Source organism: Nannizzia gypsea, genomic scaffold (genome assembly GCF_000150975.2).
Source record: "Nannizzia gypsea CBS 118893 supercont1.2 genomic scaffold, whole genome shotgun sequence".
NCBI classification, from domain to species: domain Eukaryota; kingdom Fungi; phylum Ascomycota; class Eurotiomycetes; order Onygenales; family Arthrodermataceae; genus Nannizzia; species Nannizzia gypsea.
In genome coordinates, this window is record NW_003345200.1 from 81453 (window position 1) to 102705 (window position 21253).

At 46.3% G+C, this 21253-nt stretch overlaps 7 protein-coding genes and 1 non-coding gene across 8 annotated transcripts; 2 read left to right on the plus strand and 6 right to left on the minus strand.

Annotated features, from left to right (window-relative positions):
• Positions 1-226: 226 nt before the first annotated feature.
• On the minus strand, positions 227-3507 carry MGYG_02019 (cell division control protein 54; the record flags this gene model as incomplete). Its single annotated transcript, XM_003174443.1, has 5 exons — positions 227-808; positions 866-2058; positions 2114-2185; positions 2253-3119; positions 3174-3507. The coding sequence occupies 5 exons, from the start codon at positions 3505-3507 to the stop codon at positions 227-229; spliced, it is 3048 nt and encodes a 1015-aa protein (XP_003174491.1).
• A 371-nt stretch (positions 3508-3878) lies between these two features.
• On the minus strand, positions 3879-3982 carry MGYG_10522. The gene has a single exon. It is a non-coding gene; the product is annotated as a tRNA-Lys (tRNA).
• Positions 3983-4087: 105 nt separating this feature from the next.
• Positions 4088-5326, minus strand: MGYG_02020 (arginine N-methyltransferase 2; the record flags this gene model as incomplete). The annotated part of the gene is made up of 1 exon (XM_003174444.1): positions 4088-5326. One exon carries the CDS (start codon positions 5324-5326, stop codon positions 4088-4090), a length of 1239 nt encoding a protein of 412 aa, XP_003174492.1.
• Positions 5327-5584: 258 nt separating this feature from the next.
• MGYG_02021 (hypothetical protein) lies at positions 5585-8597 on the minus strand (the record flags this gene model as incomplete). The annotated part of the gene is made up of 3 exons (XM_003174445.1): positions 5585-7205; positions 7300-7642; positions 7700-8597. The coding sequence occupies 3 exons, from the start codon at positions 8595-8597 to the stop codon at positions 5585-5587; spliced, it is 2862 nt and encodes a 953-aa protein (XP_003174493.1).
• A 721-nt stretch (positions 8598-9318) lies between these two features.
• On the minus strand, positions 9319-10447 carry MGYG_02022 (prohibitin-2; the record flags this gene model as incomplete). The annotated part of the gene is made up of 4 exons (XM_003174446.1): positions 9319-9642; positions 9730-10085; positions 10142-10210; positions 10273-10447. 4 exons carry the CDS (start codon positions 10445-10447, stop codon positions 9319-9321), a joined length of 924 nt encoding a protein of 307 aa, XP_003174494.1.
• A 290-nt stretch (positions 10448-10737) lies between these two features.
• On the plus strand, positions 10738-11733 carry MGYG_02023 (hypothetical protein; the record flags this gene model as incomplete). The annotated part of the gene is made up of 2 exons (XM_003174447.1): positions 10738-10789; positions 10871-11733. The coding sequence occupies 2 exons, from the start codon at positions 10738-10740 to the stop codon at positions 11731-11733; spliced, it is 915 nt and encodes a 304-aa protein (XP_003174495.1).
• Positions 11734-13040: 1307 nt separating this feature from the next.
• Positions 13041-19719, plus strand: MGYG_02024 (DNA repair protein rad8; the record flags this gene model as incomplete). The annotated part of the gene is made up of 7 exons (XM_003174448.1): positions 13041-13497; positions 13551-13695; positions 13748-17832; positions 17887-17987; positions 18035-18598; positions 18660-19333; positions 19389-19719. The coding sequence occupies 7 exons, from the start codon at positions 13041-13043 to the stop codon at positions 19717-19719; spliced, it is 6357 nt and encodes a 2118-aa protein (XP_003174496.1).
• Positions 19720-20138: 419 nt separating this feature from the next.
• Positions 20139-21120, minus strand: MGYG_02025 (NADH-ubiquinone oxidoreductase subunit; the record flags this gene model as incomplete). The annotated part of the gene is made up of 3 exons (XM_003174449.1): positions 20139-20525; positions 20597-20887; positions 20995-21120. 3 exons carry the CDS (start codon positions 21118-21120, stop codon positions 20139-20141), a joined length of 804 nt encoding a protein of 267 aa, XP_003174497.1.
• Positions 21121-21253: the final 133 nt, after the last annotated feature.

Here is a 21253-nt window from a genome sequence, read left to right on the forward strand (position 1 = left end):
AGCTGCGGTCACGTGTATACAAGGTTGCCGCCCTGTGGGCACGGGCACATAGTTTATCCGACTCTAACTTGACGTCAAGGATTAGTAAGCATCTAGACTAGGGCGCCTATTTACTCCTGCCTTGTTGTATATACACGGGGTTTGGCAGATATAATGGGTACTGGCGTTGTTTAGTTACTGGTAGAGCGGCGGCACCAGAAGGAAGATATATGATCTGCTCTATGATCTAGACAGTCCCCAACACACGGCGGATGCTCCTCCTGGCACCCTCGCCAACAACATTGACCAGGCCTTCGGTCTCCAGCGACTTGACAACCTCTGTAAATTCGGCTCCCTCAACAGCAACGGAGCTGTCGTTCAGCTTCCTCAGCACATCAGCCCACCGAGCCCCTATAGCGCGTCCGCCAAGCTCGTCTACAATTGACAGGATGGCCTTTTTCATGTCATCTCGTAATCTGCGTTCTCGTGCAGTTGTGCCCTCTGTCAGTAAGCTCATATCGATCAGTCCTGTGCGCGCATCTGTGGCAGCTTGCTTCAAGGCAGATCGGATCAGTCTGACCGCCTCCTCCACATCGCCCGCTGTAACTTCTTCAGAGAGCCTCATACGCGCATGAGCTTCAGAAAGACGAATCATTGACTCCAGTTGACGTGTAGTGGCGGTGATGCGGCGCTCTGCTGCTCGGATATCATCTCCTAGCTTACGCATGGCAACATATGCATCCGTAAGCGCCGCTCCTGCAGCTGGAGTGAGTTTGGGCGAAATACGCGTCTTTGCATACGTGATGTAGCTGGTAAGGAATTCAATGGGCTTGTAACTAAATTAGTACTGTTTCATTTTTCAGAATACGGAACGGCCGAGTCTTACCAAGATCTCCTCAGAAGAGCCCGTCTCAGGCGCATCTTCCAGGTACATCCCTACCATATGCTTTGCCAGGCGGCGATCATTCTGCTCGTCCACGCGGTCAAGGACAAGGTACACCAAGTCGAATCGGGAAAGGAGAGTGGGGGGTAAGTCGATATTCTGGGGTACGGAAAGGTTGGGGTTGTATTTGCTTCCAATTGGATTGGCTGAGGCAAGAATGCTGGTTCTTGCATTCAAGGTGGTGATTATGCCAGCCTTCGCGATCGATACTGTCTGTTGTTCCATAACTTCGTGAAGAACCGATCTGGTAGCGTCGTTCATTTTATCGAATTCATCGATACAACAAACGCCTCCATCTGAAAGAACCAGTGCGCCAGACTCTAACACCAGTTGCTTAGACTCTGGATCTCGAGTCACGTATGCTGTTAAACCGACTGCCGAGGAGCCTTTGCCGCTAGTGTATATTCCTCGAGGTGCAATTTTATGCACATACTTCAGCAGCTGTGACTTCGATGTTGAGGGATCTCCACAGAGCAAAACGTTGATATCTCCTCGATACCTGGGATTTCCACCCTTCTGGAAAGTCTTGTTTGTTCCCCCAAAGAGTTGCAGGAGAATGCCTTTCTTGACATCCTCCATCTCATAAATGCTGGGAGCCAGTGATCGAGCCAGCAGCTCATACACGTCTGGGCGAGCTGCGGTTTCCTTGATTTTATCTTCTTCTTTCTGTGAAATCTTCCGCACTTGGTCAACTTCTCCAGCAACTTGTTCTGAGAGTTCCTGCTCCACCGTTGACGCATCAATTCCGAGCTTCTTCTTGTCTATCTTCTGAACATGCAAGACATCAACGTAGGTCTTGAAAAGCGCCTTTGTGCTTCGTTGTCGCGGGTTGACTCGAACTGGGTTGGATCGGAAGATACCGGTAACTTCTATTCTGTCACCAGCCCGGCATACGTCGACCAACTCATCATACCCGCAAAGTGATACTGAATGGGGCGTTTGACCATCAGGAATAGAGTCTGGTGTTTCTTGAAGACGGATAATTTGTTTATCGGCAAATGTGCAGCGGTTGTGGATCAGCTGCATTGAGTTCTGTGTGTCACACAACTCTCGTGGACAGCGTGTAGGTTCGGCAATCTTTCCACGATCAATGTCGACCCTGACACAATGGAAACATACATCGCATCGGAAAAATGCTGCAAATATTCTTAGTATTGGAGATTTTCAGTGAGTAGATTGAATGATATATACCTTCTTTCATATCAGGGATGATGGGCGTTGCTCGAATGACGAGACCCTTAACACTTATAAGTTTGTCAAGGTCTACGGATCGTTAGATAAGGATGTAAAAAAAAAAAAAAAATTGCCTGCAAAGGGGTTTAAAACATACCGCCTGGATCCAAATCTCTCATGTTTATAGACTTGTCCATGCCGAATGGAAGGACTTTATATGTCCTACTTTCAACGTCCGCGAGAATATTAGATGTATCCTGCTGAGCGGGGGTATCAACGGTTGCATCAGCGTCTGAGGTGGGAAACGCAGGAGCAGAGCTAACGTCTCTTGTAGCTGGCCCCGGCCTTCGCTGGCTGCTTTGTCGAGCTAGCTCTACCTCCTTCTCAGCTAGCCCAATCATGACATCCTTGGTACACTGATCCATGATTGGGATAATTTCCTGAGGGTAAGCTTGAACTTGATGCCAGAGTTTGACGGTAGGTGGAAAAGCTTTTAGGTTTCGGATATCAAGGTTGAGACCAGTCACACCAAGCTGTCGCATTTCGTTCAACATCTTGATGTATTCTTTCTCATCAGCGGACGGGCCCAATGCATGGATCTCGGCTTCAGAAGCACCGTCATAGGCCATACGATGTTTCCTGGCAAAATTGTAGAGAAAGTTTTTGAACGATGCCATTGCATCTTGGATAGAGATATTGGTACCCCATATTATTCGTGTAGAGTTACCTCCTAGAGCCTCCGCCTCGGATGTATCGGGGTTGAGATTGGAGAACGTAGCATCAGATGGCGGCTCGCCGTTACGGACTGGCATACCACTCTCATCCACAAAGAGCGTCCTGCGTCCAGAACCAGCGGTGGAGAAGGCATCCGAATGGATATCGCCTCTTCGAGTGGAAATACCATTAGGGTTGGGAGAACGAAGGAACAAGCCACTGCTACTGGTAGGTATATCATTCCGCCGGGTTTGGCTGTTCGCTGGACGTCCTGGACTAGAACTAGGCATATATCTTATGGGCGAAGAGTCTATACGGGAATTAGTGCTGCCACTTGATACTTCAGGGAAGTCGTAAAACACACCTTCAACTAACGGGCGAGTAGGCCGTGGAGTTGTCTCACGATCACCTAAAGGAGACGAGGGCATCGGTGAGCTTCGATCTGGCAGCGCATTGGCAGCGGCCCCCGGGCCCGCTGGCGATGACTGAAAAAAGATTGGCGACGAAGAAGGGACTCCATTGTCAACTATTCTCCTTGTTCGAGGCGTTGTAGTCTGGTCTAGGTTGTTCTGAGACTGGCGAGAAGGGGCGGGGCTGGAGATAACCACCTGCGGTTGCGCAGTGCCCCTGGAGGGAGTAGAGTTAGCAGACGCCCGTGATGGACGTCCACGGCGGCGTGACGACGAAGGCGTAGACATGATCGATTATAATCACAGCAAAGGGCGTTCAACGTGAAGTCATTCCAGTCATGAAGAAGTTGTTGCTTTGACTGGTGAAGAACAGCTGGATGTTCAAAAGATTTTGTTTGATGCGAAATCGTCGCGCTTCTTTCTTTGGGACGCGAAGCGCGTTAAGTGATTTTATTATGTAAGCGCGCCAATAGACGCACACAAAAGTCATAGCTCAAAAGACCAGAAGAGCGGATAATTAATAGCACAGAGAAGACAAATAAAAACAGAAATATATATGAATTACTTGTATTATAAATAAGAATCAAAAATAAGCAACTCCAAATTCGCACCATAAAAGTAGGTAAGAGTGATAATGATAAAAAAAGAGCAAAAAAGAAAGCCCAACGCGGGGCTCGAACCCGCAGCCTTGTGATGGCGAACTAGTATAAACTTGTTATAAGAGTATAAGAGTCACACGCTCTACCGATTGAGCTAGCCGGGCTGACTTGATGTGAAGGAGGACCGACCAGTTGATTTTGAGCAGTTGGTCGGCTAGGCTAGTAAGGCGATCGAGGGAGCAAGCAATATCTATATGCTAGATGAGGATTTACTCAGAATATTTACACAACGGCAGCCTGTAGTTTTCAATAACCCAGTACTTCCTCCTGACGCCCTCCCACTCGCCGTCGAGCGAAGGCACTGCGATGTCTGTCCAGTCGATGTCAAATCCAGCCTCCATCAGGTCCATCTCTACCACCTTCTGGTACACGTCGTAGCTGATCTGTCTATCGGCTCCCATTCCATTGAAGAAACTCCATCTTCCTTCAGGTTCGAGCAATGCTATTACGTGTTCTGATGCAAAGTCACGGAAATCTGAGTACGACTCGGCAAAAGTGTCATAGTAGATGGCATCAAAAATAACCCCTTCAGCGGCAAGTTTGGGTAAGATATCTTGCCATCTGCCTTCGTGGATGGTCACTCCGTCCTTTTCATGCCATCCCTTGCTCTTCATGTCCGCTACCACAGCTGGATGTGCTTCGATGATGTGGTGAACATTCGGTTTCAGGCTCTGTAGAATTCCGTCAACGATTCCCATGCCATGTCCGACATTCAACACCCTAAGACCCGGTGTAGAGAGCAATGCCTTAGCCGACTTCTCCATTATACCAGTTTCCCACGCCATCATCACTCCGTTCTTGTCTCCATCCAACAACCTATTCTCCTGGAATGTCAATCCGGAACTTAGGTAATGCTCATTGCTAACACTTGGGTCTTGAACACCCTCTTCCCCAGCCGCGGCCTCGGCGTTTTCGGCCAGTTTTTCGCCTTCAGCAACATCATTCTTCGTGTCTTTCTCTTCCGTAGCCTCGGTTTCTTCCTCTTCGTCTTCCAACGGCTCATATCCTTCCAGCCGGTTTAATAGCAGTTCTGCACGCACTCCAGCGTCAACCATCAGCTGGTATAGCTCCGTAAGGCCAAGCCTTCTAGCCATACATCCGGGTGTCTCATCATTGGCGTCCAGATCATTCCATATAGCCCCCTCCAGAAGTAAGAATTTCACGGTCTTTACCCCGCCATCTATCGTCTCCTGCTCACTTGTAGTATGCTCAGCGGCATCTCCATTCGTAACATTGGTCTTTTCGGGCTCGCATGCTGCTATGGCTGCATGCAATGGTGTATACCCTGTCTCTGGGTCTTTCGCGTTGGCGGGGTTCTCTTCCTTTGCATTGTTGCGAATCAACTCGCGCAGTTTTGCAACATCGTGCTGCGATGCAGCTAGTAGTATCTCCTGGGTATCAAGGTCGACATCGATAGAGCCAATGGCTGCATCATTTGGATCTTCCATGTTTGAATATCTATATAACCATAAGACAGGCTGGAATTGATGCTGTGGTGTAGATTTTTCGGTTGTTGAATCAAACTTTGGATTTTCTTTCCACCACTTGGCGATCTTAAACCGAAAAAAAAAGCGTTTGACATCAAGACTAGTTACAAGTTTTTCAACTTCACAAAATTTTTATAGATCTGATATCGGATTCATGATACGCTGGTAATAAAATATAACCTCTCCACCCGGCTATTTCACAGATAGTGCATGAGATAATTAAGAAACCCATATTAAGACCCCCGTTCCCAGGGCCCCCTTACTCGCTGCCCGCACAGCGCAAGTATAACAAGGGCCTCCAGGCCTCCTAATAACTGCATTCTTTCCTCTCTCCGCACACCATGCTCTCGCAAGCATTTCAGCATCTCCGGTACCTGTTGCATTGATGACCATTACGTTCTTAGCATCGTCTTCAGAGAAGGTGCTTGTGTACCCCTTCAATCTCGTCACATTATAAACATGTTGTCGAGAGAACCGATGTAGCTCCCTAAAATGGACTTGATGTTGCTCTCCATGTGGCACTAGTTTGCATGCCGGAAGGGAGATAAATATGGGATTTGTTAGGAGCGTGTAAGTCAACAAGCTGTCGTCTGTCTCAAAGGTTATGCTCGCTTGATATTCAAGGTTTTTACAGTACCCCGTGTGTTCAACAATCCCTTGCCCCATATCTTCTGGGTGCAAAGGCTCAAGGTTTATAGATTTCATGCAAATCACTGAGGACTGTTGGAGAGGAGGCTGAGGTGCTATCCATTGGTTTGGATCATGGATGGACTTGATGTACTCGGAGGTCACTTCATCTGCCTGTTGCCCCATAGATTTGAACTGGTAGTGGTAGTATGTTTGGTCTATTGCATGCCCAGATGTCCGGGGCGGATATCGCAATGGAGGCACCTTTTCGGCTTTGACACGGATATACTTGGGCTCCACACTTGCTGAAGCTGGCCGTGACAATATAAAATTAATAGGCGGGCAAGGACCTATCCAGCCGCAGACAGACTTGCAATCTGGGTGGCAGCCAAGAACTCTTCCCATCACGGTCCGAAGTCGGAAATATGATTTAGTAGGTAGTGATACCCCGTCATCATAATCTTGAGCAGGACCAAGTTGACGGGTAGATGGAGAAGAATAAATTAGAGTAGCCATGATCTTGAAGGACATCCATTTTCCAGGGAGTGTGAGGCCATAAGACCAATCAGTGACAAGACCTGATACTCGGAAGAAGCTCTTATAGCCCCAGGAAGCTTGCTCCGCAAATTCCTTAGTTTCGTCCAGGTACTCCCATTCCAGATGTTCTGCAAACGCAAGGAGGCCACTCAACTGCTGGTCAATGACCTTAGAGTCAGCGTGAAAATACTCTTGTTTAATATCGTAGTTACTGGAATGGGATAAACCACTGTTGATTAGTCCATGGCTAGGTATAGGTATAGTTCCCGCGAATATAGAAGAAGCTGTTTTAACCTCTGCGTAATGCTCATCCCCCACTAGAGTGGTAGAGGATATCTCCGATCCATATTCTTCTCCAGGCCGTGAATTTGCGGCCTCTCTACTACCAGAACATGGACCCCTGAACAGGTGTACGTTGGCGAGCCATTGATCCTGGACAATGAGAGAAGCTAGTACACGGGGAGTTAATCCGCTTACCGGCGCACTTGAGTTATTACTCAATTCCTTCGCAAGCTTGTTCGTAAGAACAATTTGGTAAAGGAAATCCTTTAAAGGAATGCCTATCTGGAAAACTCCCGAGTGCAAGGTGAAGTCCGTAAGAGATTTGGTATCATTTAAATGGGTATATAGGTATAATATGGTCCTGATAGGGTCGTCGAGTTCCTCTTTGGAATATCTAAGGTAAACACAGAGGGGTAAGTAACTGCTAGTAATAAACATTTATACTCATGAGATAGTTTGTTTATCCGGGGATGGAACTCGTGGCTCACTCTGAGTTATCAAAAAGCTCTTCAACTCCCATCTCAAACTTAGCAGGCTCATTTAAATTTGGGGTAGCACCTTGTAAATGCAAGATATGATCCATGAGCTTCCAGGACGGTACTAGGCATACGTTCCGCGAATGGGTGGCACCGGCTTCTTCACTAGATTCATAGCTTTTTCCTTCGTAATCTTGAGCTTCCAAGGCTAGACCATCAACTGTAACCGTGCCAGGAGAGGCATGCTCATATCTAGGGTCGCCTTCAACATCAAATTGAACGTAGTCCTCCTGAGTACCATAGTTGTCTGGATCAGAGCCTCTCTTCATAATAAATCGCTTACTTCGATATAAATCTGGCCGTAGGTTAGTTAGAATCCTCTCCAAAGAATAGTAGAATGTTGTAAGCTCACCGAAGGAAGGGTGGATGCTTTTCGCAAAGCTCTTTGATTCAGCATCTCTATAGCTATACCTTGTACCGCTCCAGAAAACCAATGTAAAGATATCGCCAAAATGAGAACCAGACATCATTGTTATAATTAGCCCCCCTCGATTACGGTCTTTAATAACGTCTCGATGTCCTTTGATAGTCTCCCCTGCCAAAGAATTTGTTTCCAGAGTATCCAACCGAATGCTTGCTGTCTCAGAGATATCCTCATAGTCAACTGTTGTTGCTTCTCGCAGCAACTTCAGCGGAGGAGCATCATTGATTTGATTTATCTCCTTGTTTATAAATGCTATCGTCTTATATTCAACCCCTGGAAACAGGCTTGTCAGGCTGTCATTGAATCCTTTGATCATTGTCACCATCGTCTGGAACTTCTTCTTGTCATGGATTGCCCAAGTTGCCTTTTTAATCATCGTTGCACGTATCTGGCGCTCATCGGCAGTGAGCCGAAGATTTTGATATGCCTTCTTAAAAAGGAACTCAAATGGGTGTCCAGATTTGTTTGGCGAATCTAGAGTCACCGTATCGTCGTGTTTTGCTGGCGCTGGCCGAAGCCCATATCTCTCCTGAAACCGAGACAACTCCTCAAAACAGTGCTGAATCGCGCCGAGCAACTCGAGGACGGTCTTCCTGGTGGACTCCTGTCGCAACTGAATGTGTACGCTTGTCCATCTCCCGTTGACAGAATTGAGTCCCACGGACTCTCCCCAAGCTAGAAGACGAAGCCTTTCAACTTCTAGCTTCACTCGAAGAACTTCGTAGTCAAGTCCATATTTTTTACTAGAATCAATAACGTCAAAAATTTCAACACTTGTTTTCCATAGCGCCGCTACTCCAAGAACAAGTCCAGCTATATCTGCCATGGTGAATGGACGGCACCCCGGGTGTCGACAGGATAAGCCAGAGTATCCACGTTGGCCAAACGGCGGTTTGGTTAGAGGTGTAGAAAACCTGGAGCATCTTCCCGTATTTATGTCTCCTAGGCTAGATATTAGGACATGGGTATCACTGTCAAATGCTTGTGTTGATGCAAGGCTGCGGTATAACACCACTTGGTGGGATACGACTAGCAATCCAACAACCTCAATATTTAAAAAGAATCCGGCTGCTTAAATAAGTAACCCAAGAATTCTTTATCGTTGACTATATGGGAGAAGCAAGTTGCATTGTCAGCAGTAAATGGATAGCCTGGTTGTTTTTATGTGGTCATGAGTGTGGTTAATTGCTAAGAACTCCAGGCATCGATCAGGAGTAAGAATTTGGCTGGCTGCTAAACATGCCGGAAAAATGAGTAGTTATCCAACAATCAGCCTATGTTGAATTTACTTCCTTATATGGTGCTGATAACGCGTTTCTCGTTGATTAAATTATTCCACAGACGCGGACAAGGCTATCTTGACCGAAGCATGTCTTTAGCATTCGTACAGGAGATTGAGGAGATTTTGAACATATAGTAGAGTAGAATAAAGTGGTACAGGTAGTTATACACAAGCTTCGAACGGAACCAAACCTCCCCCCTTACCTCTGGTGAACGCCGCAGCCCAGCTATGCAGAGGTTTAGGAGACCATGCCATGCTCAAGAACTTAATCAGACGAATCTCCGTGAGCGGTAACATTTAGACCCAGACCTTCGGAATCAAGGTACATTTTATTCTTTCCACCGGCTTCCTGGAGGATGTGGGCAATATTTCTAGCATTCTCGATCTTCCGTAGCTCAACGTAACTCTTGCTCTTCTTGATGGCATCTCCGATAAGCTGGGCTGATCGGGCCTCACCCTGTGCTCTGACGACGGTGGCTTGTTTCTCCTGGCGGGCCTTGTCGACGATGAAAGCGGCTCTCTGGGCTTCTTGCTGGGCAACTTGTTTGGCTTCAACGGCAGCTGTGAACTCGGGAGAGAAGGCAAGATGCTAGAGCAACGTTTAGCATAACCAAATAACGCAAATAACGCAAGAGAAAACGAAAGGAGATAAAGACACAGCTCCAAGAAGTCATACCGTTAGAGAAACATCATCAAGCATTATGTTGAAGCGTGCAGCACGTCTAGCCAAGTTCTCTCGTACAAGACGAGCAACACTCTCTCGCTGTGTGATAAGCTGGCTAGCATTGAATTGAGCAACCACACTCTTCAAAACCTCGTTGACAATGGATGGAAGGACTCTCTCATCAAAGTCTGTTCCAAGGGTACGGTAGATCTGTGGAAGAGCCTCAACTCGCGGTCGTGATAGTACACGGCAGGTTATGTTGACCATCTGAAGGTCCTTGGTGCCAGTAAGAGATGCAACATTGCGTGGCTTCGCTCGGACATCGTAGATTATAGGAGTTTCAAACCAAGGGATTTGGAAATGTGTTCCTGGTAGCAAGTTAGTTTGTAGGTAGCTCAAATTGAAGAGACCGGAGCTGCCTTACCTTCGTTGTATATCTCTTTTTTAACACCGCCTATTCTTGTGTATTTGATTGCTCGGTGACCACCGTCAACTGCACCACATACCACAATCAGCCAGGATTCCACAGAATACTACTCAATCGACGGCACATACCGTTAAATAGAGAGTTCGAAAGCACATAGCCTCCAAGTCCCAGCGCAATCAGGACACCAACACCACCGAAGGCTTTTCCGCCGGCCGGGAATCCACCGCCAGCACCGAACCCTCTCCGTCCCTGCTGCTGGATGGCGTTCTGCAGCTTCTGCCAGGTCTCGCGAGGGTCTCCCATGGTGTCTAATAAAAAGCGCGACAGACGTTGCTGTGTTTCCTTTCAATCAATCGGTCTTTGATCGTCTTCGTCGTCTTTGCTTTCAGCGTCTGGAGAAAGTGAAGAAGTTTAGTTTAGTTAACTAGCAGCGACACCGCGCTAGTCCCGATTAGGGAAGCTTGGACAGACGACCAACTCGAACTTCGGCGCGACGCAAGCAAAACAACGTCGACAAGACAACGCTGCCGGACACTAGAAAACTGCTGATTTGAAGGCTCTACTGGACTGGCACACTGCAGAAAGACGAGAAGATGGCTCCAGAAAGGTCGGGAAAGAGCGTGTTCCTCGGGAATATCCCATACAGTATGTATCAAGCTCTCCTTCACCTTTTTTTTCTTCCCTCGCTGCTTCAAGCATCTTGTGCTGACTAGTTTGATATCTTAGATCTCACGGAGGAACAAGTGAAAGATATACTCAGCTCTGCAGGGACAGTGACGAAATTCCGGCTCATGATAAATCCTGAGACGGGAAAGCCGAAGGGATATGGGTTTGCAGATTTCGCAGACGCAGATGCAGCTGCTTCTGCCATTCGCAACTTGAACGATTACGAAGTTATGGGACGGAAGATCCGAGTTGACTGGCCTCACAACAATGAGAAAGACTCGGTGCCGCCGGATTATTCACAACAATCACAGCCGGGCGTGTCGAGCGGTGCCGGGCAAGATGGACAGAGCTCACAAGCCCCTCTGCTACCAGCTCTACCCCCCGGGGCCGATCTGCCTCCAAACCTGACATGTCCCAACGCCATATCACAGACATTATCCTCGCTTCCAGCCCCTCAACTTCTAGACGTTCTCTCTCAGATGAAATCACTAGTTATGGCAGACCCTGCTCGTGCAACAGAACTACTGAGACAAGCTCCTCAACTTGCATATGCCATATTCCAAGCACTTCTTCTCATGAATTTAGTTGACTACAACACGCTAGGCTCGGTTGTAGACCAAGCATCCCAAGCCCAAGCGGCCCAACAAGCACCACCTCAGATGCAGCAGAAGTACCAACCATACCCCCCGGCTCCTGGCCAGGTAGCAACACCTCCTCTACACGCTACCCCATTTGCTCCACCACCACCACAAGCTGCACCTCAGCAACAGGCACCCCCGCCGGTAGCACAGGTTCCTGGTCAAGAAGAGTTACTACAGCAAGTACTCAACATGCCCCAGGCAGCGATTGATGCTCTCCCGCCCACAGAACGCAATCAAATCATGGTATTGAGACAGCAACTGCTCCAGGGTGGAATGAGGTAGTTTGCAACCCGCTCTTGTTTGGAATTAGGAAAGAAAAAAATTAGCTTTTGGACGGCATAAAATGGTTAAGTATGCTGCATGCCTGCTTGTTATCCATGTATAACTACTCCATCTATGACTCGATTTCTTTGGCGCAACGGTGGACTGGGCGGTTTAATAATTTGGCATTGTTATGATGGTGTTCTTGGAGTGATTCCCAAAGATTGATAGTTAGATTATCATAATGCTACCTAGATGCGTTTTGTGCATCTGCCTTGACTACTATCACTATCCATACTCTATCTATGCCTTCTCTAATATTATATCTATCACACTATATTTAGCAAAATGAAAGCATCTCACTTTGTAACACTTTGATTCTCCTGATGCTTTTTAAATTCTTTTAAACCCACTATCTAACTAAAGGTTATCAGACATAAATAATTCACGTGACTCTGTTAACTGGTTAACTAGTTAGTTAGTTAACTAACTAGTTGTTTTATATTTATTTTTTAAAACTTTTTATCTTGATATCAACATCTCCGATACTCGATACGATCAAACCAACGTCAGAGTCTCCTGGTATCTGATAAATATTATTATATCAACGTAGCCTAGTTGATATATTGTCATTTGTCATTACCATTTTTCTTCTAGATTTGCTTAATTCCATCCAATAAAACTCGACAACCCCGGATGTTGCCATCTGGATAATTACTAGCCAGCTCTATGAATATGGAGACCAGGCTCGTCAATATATATACCATAATCTATGGAGCCACAACTTTTTAGTATCTTTAAGATATTTGAGCTACTTCTTAATGTCTGAAAATGCTGACCTTGGATATTGGATGCCAAGTGGCATTGAAGGACTATGGGATATCCATGGCTATGTCTCGATATGAATACCCTAGAAAGGTCAACATATATACAGTGCTACTTTGCATCTTTTAAGAAGAGTGCCATTGTCTAGGCTTTTAAAGGACTAGTCCTATATTCTACTAACTTCCATCTGCCCTGATACACTCTTATACTCTTATATCTAACATCTTTGATATAAGTATTGGTTAGTAACAATGAAATGCTTCCGAGTGTATTAATATGGAGCTTTCCAGCTAAAGTACTATGAAGCTGTGTTATAATACATTCTGTGCGGTACATCATCTCGGCCTTCACTTTTCTTGTCTTTCATTTCAAAACTACACATCCACCTGGCTCATTTTGCTTAGCTCTAAATCTACTGCAACTCGGAACTCTAGGTATTTACGCGTCGTGCGCCTGCTCGAGTGTATTCAGAGGTGTTAGTGTTCCCCCTGAGGATGGATATAATGGAGGAATGCCGTCCCCTGAGCGAGACAGATGCGTCAAACTCGATATCTTCTGTGTCAAACAGCGGCATCACCTCGCCCAGGACCTCTGATACGGATGTTGAATCACTCTCCAACGCGTCAATCGATTTTCGCACGGACGAGAAATACGTTCAAACTCCTCCTGCAGTCCCTGAAGCGGTATCAGACGAGGTCAGAGCTTTGCTGATATCAGTGCCCCCAGAGATACTCAGAGGGAAGTATACGGCATTGCCTGGTGAACGGCCAAAGCCAGGGCTTGATAGATCTCTTCCACCAATACACAAAATCGAAGACATTTTCGAGGACCTCACCGCCCAGGCTCTCAAGAATGGTTTTGACTCCTTCCTGGATCATATCGGCGCCCGCGAACTACGCGTGGCTACTATGTGCTCAGGTACTGAGTCGCCTCTCTTGGCCTTGGAAATGATACGAAACAGTATGTCTAGCTCCCCTGCTTGTGCTTCGTCTGGCTGATCATGGGGCTTTCAGGCCTTCGAGAGCTTACTGGAAGAACATTCCGCCTCCACCATCTGTTTAGTGCTGAGATAGATGCATTTAAACAATCATATATACAGAGGAATTTTTCACCTGAAATCATTTTCAGAGATGTCAATGAACTGGTTGCAGAAGAGGCGTATGTCCACACCTTCTTGTAGAAATTTATTAGATATTAACATTCTGAATAGAACTACCGCATTCGGATCAGTGAGAAGGGTACCAACAGATCCCGATCTCCTAGTGGTTGGTTTCTCTTGTGTTGATTTTTCTGCTCTCAACTTTTATCGGAAAACACTCGAGGAGATGGGAGAATCTGGCCACACCTTTTATGGAGTCATTCGGTATATGCAGCGATGTCGACCAGCATTAGTTGTCCTAGAAAATGTTTGCTCTGCCCCCTGGGAGCAGATCAAGACCATCTTGCAGGAAATTGACTACAATGGCTACCACATGAAAATTGATTCCAAAAACTACTATCTTCCGCAGACCCGGGAAAGAGGGTATATGATTTGCATTGATCAGAGAAAGATGGTGACAGAGCCTGTGGGTGAGGCGAAGTCAAAGAAGCTATCCGCCTTTGCACTGTTGATGAAGAAATTGGAACGACCGGCAAGCTCACCAGTAACCCAGTTTCTTTTATCCCACGATGATATCCGCCTCCAAGATGCAATCAACGATATTTCAATCAATTCTACTAAGGACCGTCAAGCAGTGGATTGGACAAGATACAAAGCGCGTCATCTTGGGTATAGAATGCGAGAAGGTCTCGGGGACAAGCGACCTTTGACTAAATGGCAAGACAATGGCACATGTCAAATGCCAGACTTCTATTGGCACGGATGGAGCAGAACCCAGACTGAGCGAGTTTGGGATACTCTTGACGTGAATTTCCTACGGACCATTGCACGGGGATATGACATCAACTTTAAATCGCGAGTTATTGACCTCTCTCAGGGTCTTGATCGAGAGTTAGACCAGAGAGCTTCCGGTGTTGCCGGCTGCTTAACCCCCCGCGGACAGCATTTCATTACTTCTAGAGGTGGCCCTCTTCTGGGAATTGAAGCTCTCGCCCTTCAGGGAATTCCAATCGACAGACTTCTGATAGGTAACGATGGACAACGCGATTTGCATGATTTGGCAGGAAATGCAATGACCTCAACAGTAGTGGGAGCTGCCATTATCACGGCCCTAACGCTTGGGTATCAAGCCTTGCCACTCTCAACTGCCCATTATGACGATTCTGATTCTGAGGCCGTTGCCCAACATTATTCAATCGCACCATGTCATACTATGGTACCGCTTTTAGCGAAGACAACAGGCGAAAATGATATCTCAGTGGGGGAATTATACCAACTTGGCATCAGAACTGCGCGTCTTTGCTACTGTGACGGTCAGACAGGGACAAGATCAGATATTATTCTGGCCTGCAGACATTGTGGGCATACAGCATGCTCAAAATGCGGAAAGAATCCTACACACTCCTACAGATGTGTAGAGCCGGATGAGTTGGAGCAGCGTCTACCCCCGGTAGAGTTCCAGACGCAAGTCAAAACCAGGCTGCCCATGCGCCTCCAAGTCAGTGGTTTAAATGTTGACGTGTTTCAGGGATTTCGAGAGGCAGCTGCGCCGTCACACATTAACGATGCTTGGGATACCTTCATAGACACAATTAGACATTCTCTTAGTGATGTCCTGAAGTTTCAAGGTGTAGTGAGGCAAAATGGCTGGATCATTGCTTACGAAGGCGAAAAGCTGTTTCTCAAACTAAGCTGCACGTCTCTCGGTCTTCAATGGCTGCTCTATGCCATACCCCAAAAAATAGAGCCAAGCAACTCACCTCTTCGACAAATGCTATCCCGGCCTATTGCTAAAATGACACCAAAGGCCACGAGCTTACTTGAGGGGACATGGCTAGTTGGATCACCAGTCAGCTCCCAGTTCGATCTTTTAATAACAGGGGGTGGTCAGTTAGTTGACTCTCTCCCAGCTCGATCTGGCCTACAACACCCGAACTTTCGGAACCTGAAAACATGGTCGATTCTTCATATAGATGCAAAGGATGAGGACATGAAGAATTTGGAGACCGATATCCGTGGAGCCTACGAACTGCTGCCGGATTGTTGTGCTGCCAGCGGAAGTTTGAGGAAACGCGTGCATTCCTCAGGCAGTTCCCTGTATTTATTTTTGGACCCTACAGAGGTTGGACCTCATCAGTTGGATTCTTGGGTTTTCTCACTTGAACATGAACGCCTTCATTTTGGACAGACACGCAATACACTAGCCGAAATTCGGCCGAATTGGAACCCGCTATACCTCAACCATGAGCAAGACGTTGTTCCATGTTGGTACCGGAAGTGGAGGGAATTTGCGAGTGTTACTTTGAATGTTTACCAAACATCTCCACCTCCCCAATATTCTATACCAAGGCCTTTGGGGATTTCTGCTTCTTGCAGTGTCACTTGTGACAGCTCTTATTCCACTATACTTCAATGTTCAGTTCCAGCAGACTTAACCGATTTGGAATTAATACCTGGAACGGTGAAGACAGAAAATTTGTCAGAATCCATTTCTATGCTCAAGAAGTTTGCGTGGGTTTTGCAAAGTGCAATTGGTATTACGCAATTTGAGAGGTGGGAGACTATTCAAAGCTCTTGTCTTAGTTTTGACCTATCCTGTTCAACATGCGCTCCTACCAAGCCTCGTCTAGCTTGGGCCCTAGATGAAAAAGATCGTGTATACGCATATGAGAATCCGGAGGATGCTGCCGCTTTTGAGAGAAGCATAAAGAGCCGACCTGCGCCATTCCTGGGTATTACTACTCTTGATGAAAATTTGATTCTTCATCTTCGGGTTTGCCTAAATGTCTTAAGCCTTCTTCATAGGGCAGTCGGTAACCTGGGTGTCAGAGATAACGTATCTTTGCAATGGCGGCTATGTATTGATACAGCAGGATTCATTCCGCGTCGACTACCAAAACTTTTAGAGAGAAACAACAAATTGGATATACCCTGCTGCCAACCTCCAAACTTTAGGCAGTACTCTCTACGGCTAGAACAGCTACGTTCGCTTCAATGGATGTGTGATCAAGAGAGTGATGGCGCTCCAGCCTTTGTGGAAGAGGAAGTGGTCGAAGCACTTTTACCTACCATCAACTGGAGGGCAGAAGGGAAAGCATCAACAGAGAAGATGGTCCTCGGAGGGATTCTTGGAGACGAAGTTGGGTATGGGAAGACTGCAATATCACTTGGGCTTATTGACATACAATACATCAAAGATAGCGCTAGTGTTCCAATGTCCGTCAAGGGCCAGATTCCAATCAAGGCAACCATGATATTGGTTCCTGGCCACCTTTTTGACCAATGGAAGCGGGAAATACACAAATTTTTGGGGGATAACTACAGGATTCTAGAAGTTAAGACGAACTCTTCGCATGGTTCTACAACCATACGGGATTTTGAGAAAGCTGATATTGTCTTGGTATCTACTTCAATCCTGAAGGGAACAGCTTACTATACCATGATGGAGTGTTTTGCTGCTGCCCCTAAGATACCCAAGGGGGAGGGGCGTATTTTTGTTGAATGGCTCCAGGATGCTCTTAGCTCATTATCCGAACAAGTGGATCGACTTCTTACTTCAGGGGCTCAATCAGTCTTGAAAAACATCCATGCTAGAAAAGAAGAACTTCGGCAAGGGGATGGTCTGTCGAAGTACAAGCCTTCAAAGCGTTTGAAGGGACAAAAATTTCAAGAGCATCTTCTAAAGATGCGTCAAACTGCTATTTCTAATATTCAGGAAACAGCTGCAAAAAACACAGAGAATGGAAATTTTGATTCCATTGATTCAATTATTGAACTAGGCAAAAGAAAGCGAGAGGTTTCTCCAGTTAGCCTAGGAACAGAGACACGGTTGGATTCTAGAAAGTCAAAGAAAGGTTCCCAAGCCTGCAAAGATGGAGGAAATGTTTCCGTTGAAATCTTCGACCTTTGTAAGTCAACTACTGACTGGAGAAGCGTTCGCTCCCCATTGCTGCATATGTTTGAGTTCAACAGAGTTATCATCGATGAGTTCACATATTCGAAAGACAGAAACTATGCTGCCGCCCTGGCCATACCATCCAGGAAAAAATGGATTCTGTCCGGAACTCCTCCGCTCAACAACTTTGCTGATGTTAAGTCTTTCTCCCCTTTCCTTGGTATTAACCTAGGTATTGATGAAGATGATGGCCGGAAAGTCGAGAATGAAAGATTGCGGGCTATCCAACGCGATAGAACAGGTAGGATAGCTTTATTGACGGACCTATCTTTGTAAAGGCTGCTAATGCGAACAGAGGTGGAACAATTTCAGCCTTTAGTGACCCGGCGAAGCACCGCATGGCATGAGAGGCGCCATGAAATCGCTCAGGGATTTCTAAACAAGTTTATGAGAAAGGTGTGAATACTTCCCCTGAGGATGTAGGCATACACTGACTTGGATAGAACATGCCTGATATAGATGATATCCCCTGGACTGAGCATATTATTAGTATATCCCTGTCAGCAGCTGAACGTGCAGTTTACCTTGAGCTTTTTATGCAATTGATGTCGCAAAACCTGAGATTGAGAAAACATGGACGCGGGCTATACGACTCCGAAGAAATAGCTCGCCTAGATGCAATTATTGGAAATAGCAGCGGCCCGGAAGAAGCTTTGTGTAAACGCTGCTCCTTGTTTACATACAGTGATGCTACTTCTCATACTCGCACCGCGTTACCAGAGAAACCAAATGAGAAGAAACCACTGGATGACAACCCTCTCGTTACAACTAGACGCAAGCAAATTGGCAGTCTCGCAGCCGATATTGAGTCCAGAGCGAGAAGAGGACTATGGCTTCATAAGCAACTGGATGAAGGGACAGCACATTTTGATAGACTATTGGAAAGTGTTGAACAGGACAGGTTTGGGGATCTACTGGTTACTGCTGGTATCAAAATGCTTTTCAAAAGGGCCAAATCAAGATCTGGTCCCGGTGATGGTAGCATTTTTTACCTTACGACACAAGAAGTAAGACAATCCCTGATTCGATATTATTCAACCACTCGTTTAACGTTTACTTTATCTATAGAAAAAGCGGAACCCAGACAATCCAAGGCCTGAATTCCCCAAAAATCAAACAGAACTTATCAGTGATCTTAATTACTGCACAGACAGTTTGCGTCGCCTTGTTTATGAAACAATAGCGCACACACGAGCCCTACGTCTATATCATGCTGTACGATGTTTTCAAAACCCACCTCCTAATGCTAAGTTCATTTGCTACAGTTGCAGTGTGGAGAGAGAAGACCCTAGGATGCTCACTATTTTAGGGGAATGCGGTCATAGCACCTGTGAATCTTGTATTGAGCGTTGCAAGCTCCATGAAAGATGTTTACTAGAGGGTTGTGGCGGAACAGTTCAAGAGTACCGAATTATCAGATGGACTGACCTATGCCACTCTGAGTGCAATACTTCTACAGAGAAGTTGGCAAAATATGGTGGCTCAAAGTTCACAGCAGTTATTGATTTGCTGCAGGAGCCCGAGAAGATCCCTATGGATGACCAAGTTTTGCTCTTCATTCAGTTCCCCGAGTTGATGGATGCTGCTTCAAAGGCACTGGGGTCTGCAGGTATACCATACATAGTCGTTCAGCCCGGAGACCGCGCTCCAGCCAGCAAAATATCTGAATTTCAGAATGGCAAGGAATCTGTCAAAAGCAAAGTTTTGATATTGAATCTTGGAGATGTCACTGCATCAGGGTTGTAAGTTGCCCCTATATCATTGACATATTTAAACGTGCCTAACTAAGTGTTTTAGGAACCTACAAAATGCAAATCACATCATATTTTTTGGTCCTTTGGTTGCCCAATCACAGTATGATTATGATTCTGGGATGGCTCAGGCAATTGGACGCTCACGACGGTATGGTCAATTAAAACATGTCCATATTTACCATGTTTTGGCTCTCAAAACGGTTGAAGTAAACATTTTTGAGCAGCGCAGAAGACAATACCTTGCGAAGAGAGGGGATAGATTTATCACAGTACAAAAGAGCGAGATCAGAGACATGGACGAAGTTGACTGGAGAGGATTTCCGTTGGAAGGATCAAATGCTGAAAGCTATCAGGATGATTTTGACGATAAGTAGTTAAGGGGTTGCCAGTTTCTATAGCTTGGAGTATTTCTTTGCTATTGAGGGCCATATATGATTTTACTATCTCCAGGCTGTCCTCGAGTCTACAATAAATCTATGTTATGCGTGTTAACCTTACTAGGGTTTATATTAGTTCTATGGTCTCACGAGTTGAGGCTATGAGCGATTTTAGTAGAGCATGGATTTGGTGATCTTGTCAATTAAGTCTCCCATCTATTTTAGAGGCTCACTGCAAGTCGAATGCAAAGTGTATGACAGCATAACTGACCGGTACAAGGTACTGTACAAAAAGGTGGAAAAGATAGAAAGACAGCATGATAAGAAGAATCGCCTGCTTTTCATCTAGGAAGATTCAGTCTTCGTCATGCTCATATTGTAATGAAAACACGCTTCATCCCCAACCTCATCCCAATTTACAACTCTCCGTCCTTTCTCAGCGTTTCATTTCCCCAAAGTGGCTCCGTCAAGCTTGTCAAACCCGCACTGTTTTCGCAAGTCTGTCTGCCACTCAAGGGGCCAGGTGCCGGGATCTTTACGCTAGACTGTGTTCCATTCTCAGCAGCAACGGCGCTGGCTTTGAGAGCGTCGAGTAGTTGGATGGTGGATTCAGGTGTGAGATCCTCGTAGTAGTCGTCGTTGATCTGAACCATTGGCGCATTAACGCAGGCGCCGAGACATTCAACCTCAAGAACGGTGAAGATGCCGTCTGGAGTTGTTGCGCCGTGGGATGATACGCCGAGATGTTCCGTTATAGCCTTAACAATCTTGTCGCTTCCACAACCACCGAGCTGGCATGGTGTCTAAGTGCACATCAGAGTTAGATGAAAACCTCAAAAACGTCTTATACAAATAACGAAAAGGGCAGACATACGGTAGTACATATCTGAACAAAGTACTTTCCGACTGGTTCACGGTTGTACATGGTATAAAAGGTAGCAACTTCGTATACTCGCATGGGTGGCATTTCCAGCATGCGCGCAACCTCGTTCATCACGCTGATGCTGGTGTATCCGTGCTGTCGTTGTCCAAGGTCCAATAGAGGCATGACAGCGGCCTTCTTATACTGAGGAGGATAGCGTTTAAGGATTTCATCGATAACGGTAAGGTTCTCCTGGGAGAATTTGAAGGGAATGGTTGGGTTGTTGGTGGGAGTGTTTCGATGCTAAGTTCCAGAGATACAAACATCAGCATCCATTGAACGTCATAACGGCACTTGATTTCTCCAGTTAAGACAGCCAGGAAAATTCAAATTGCGTATCAAGCACTTACGACGTGGAGAACATCGCTCATGAGAGGCGATGCAGTCGTGAATGTTCGACATTGCCGTGAAGCAAACTGTGGGAGAGACTGGCGGCCGGCCTGCCGGAGGGTGAAGGGAAGCAGTTTCGAGGCCATCGCAGCAGACACAGATCAAGACAACTTTCAGAAGGCCACTGGACGGTATAGATGCAGACAATGGCTCTCCTCGCTGCTGTTTGGCGCTTGAGGACGATGCTTGGAGTCGACGTTGAAGTTGGTGATGGACGAA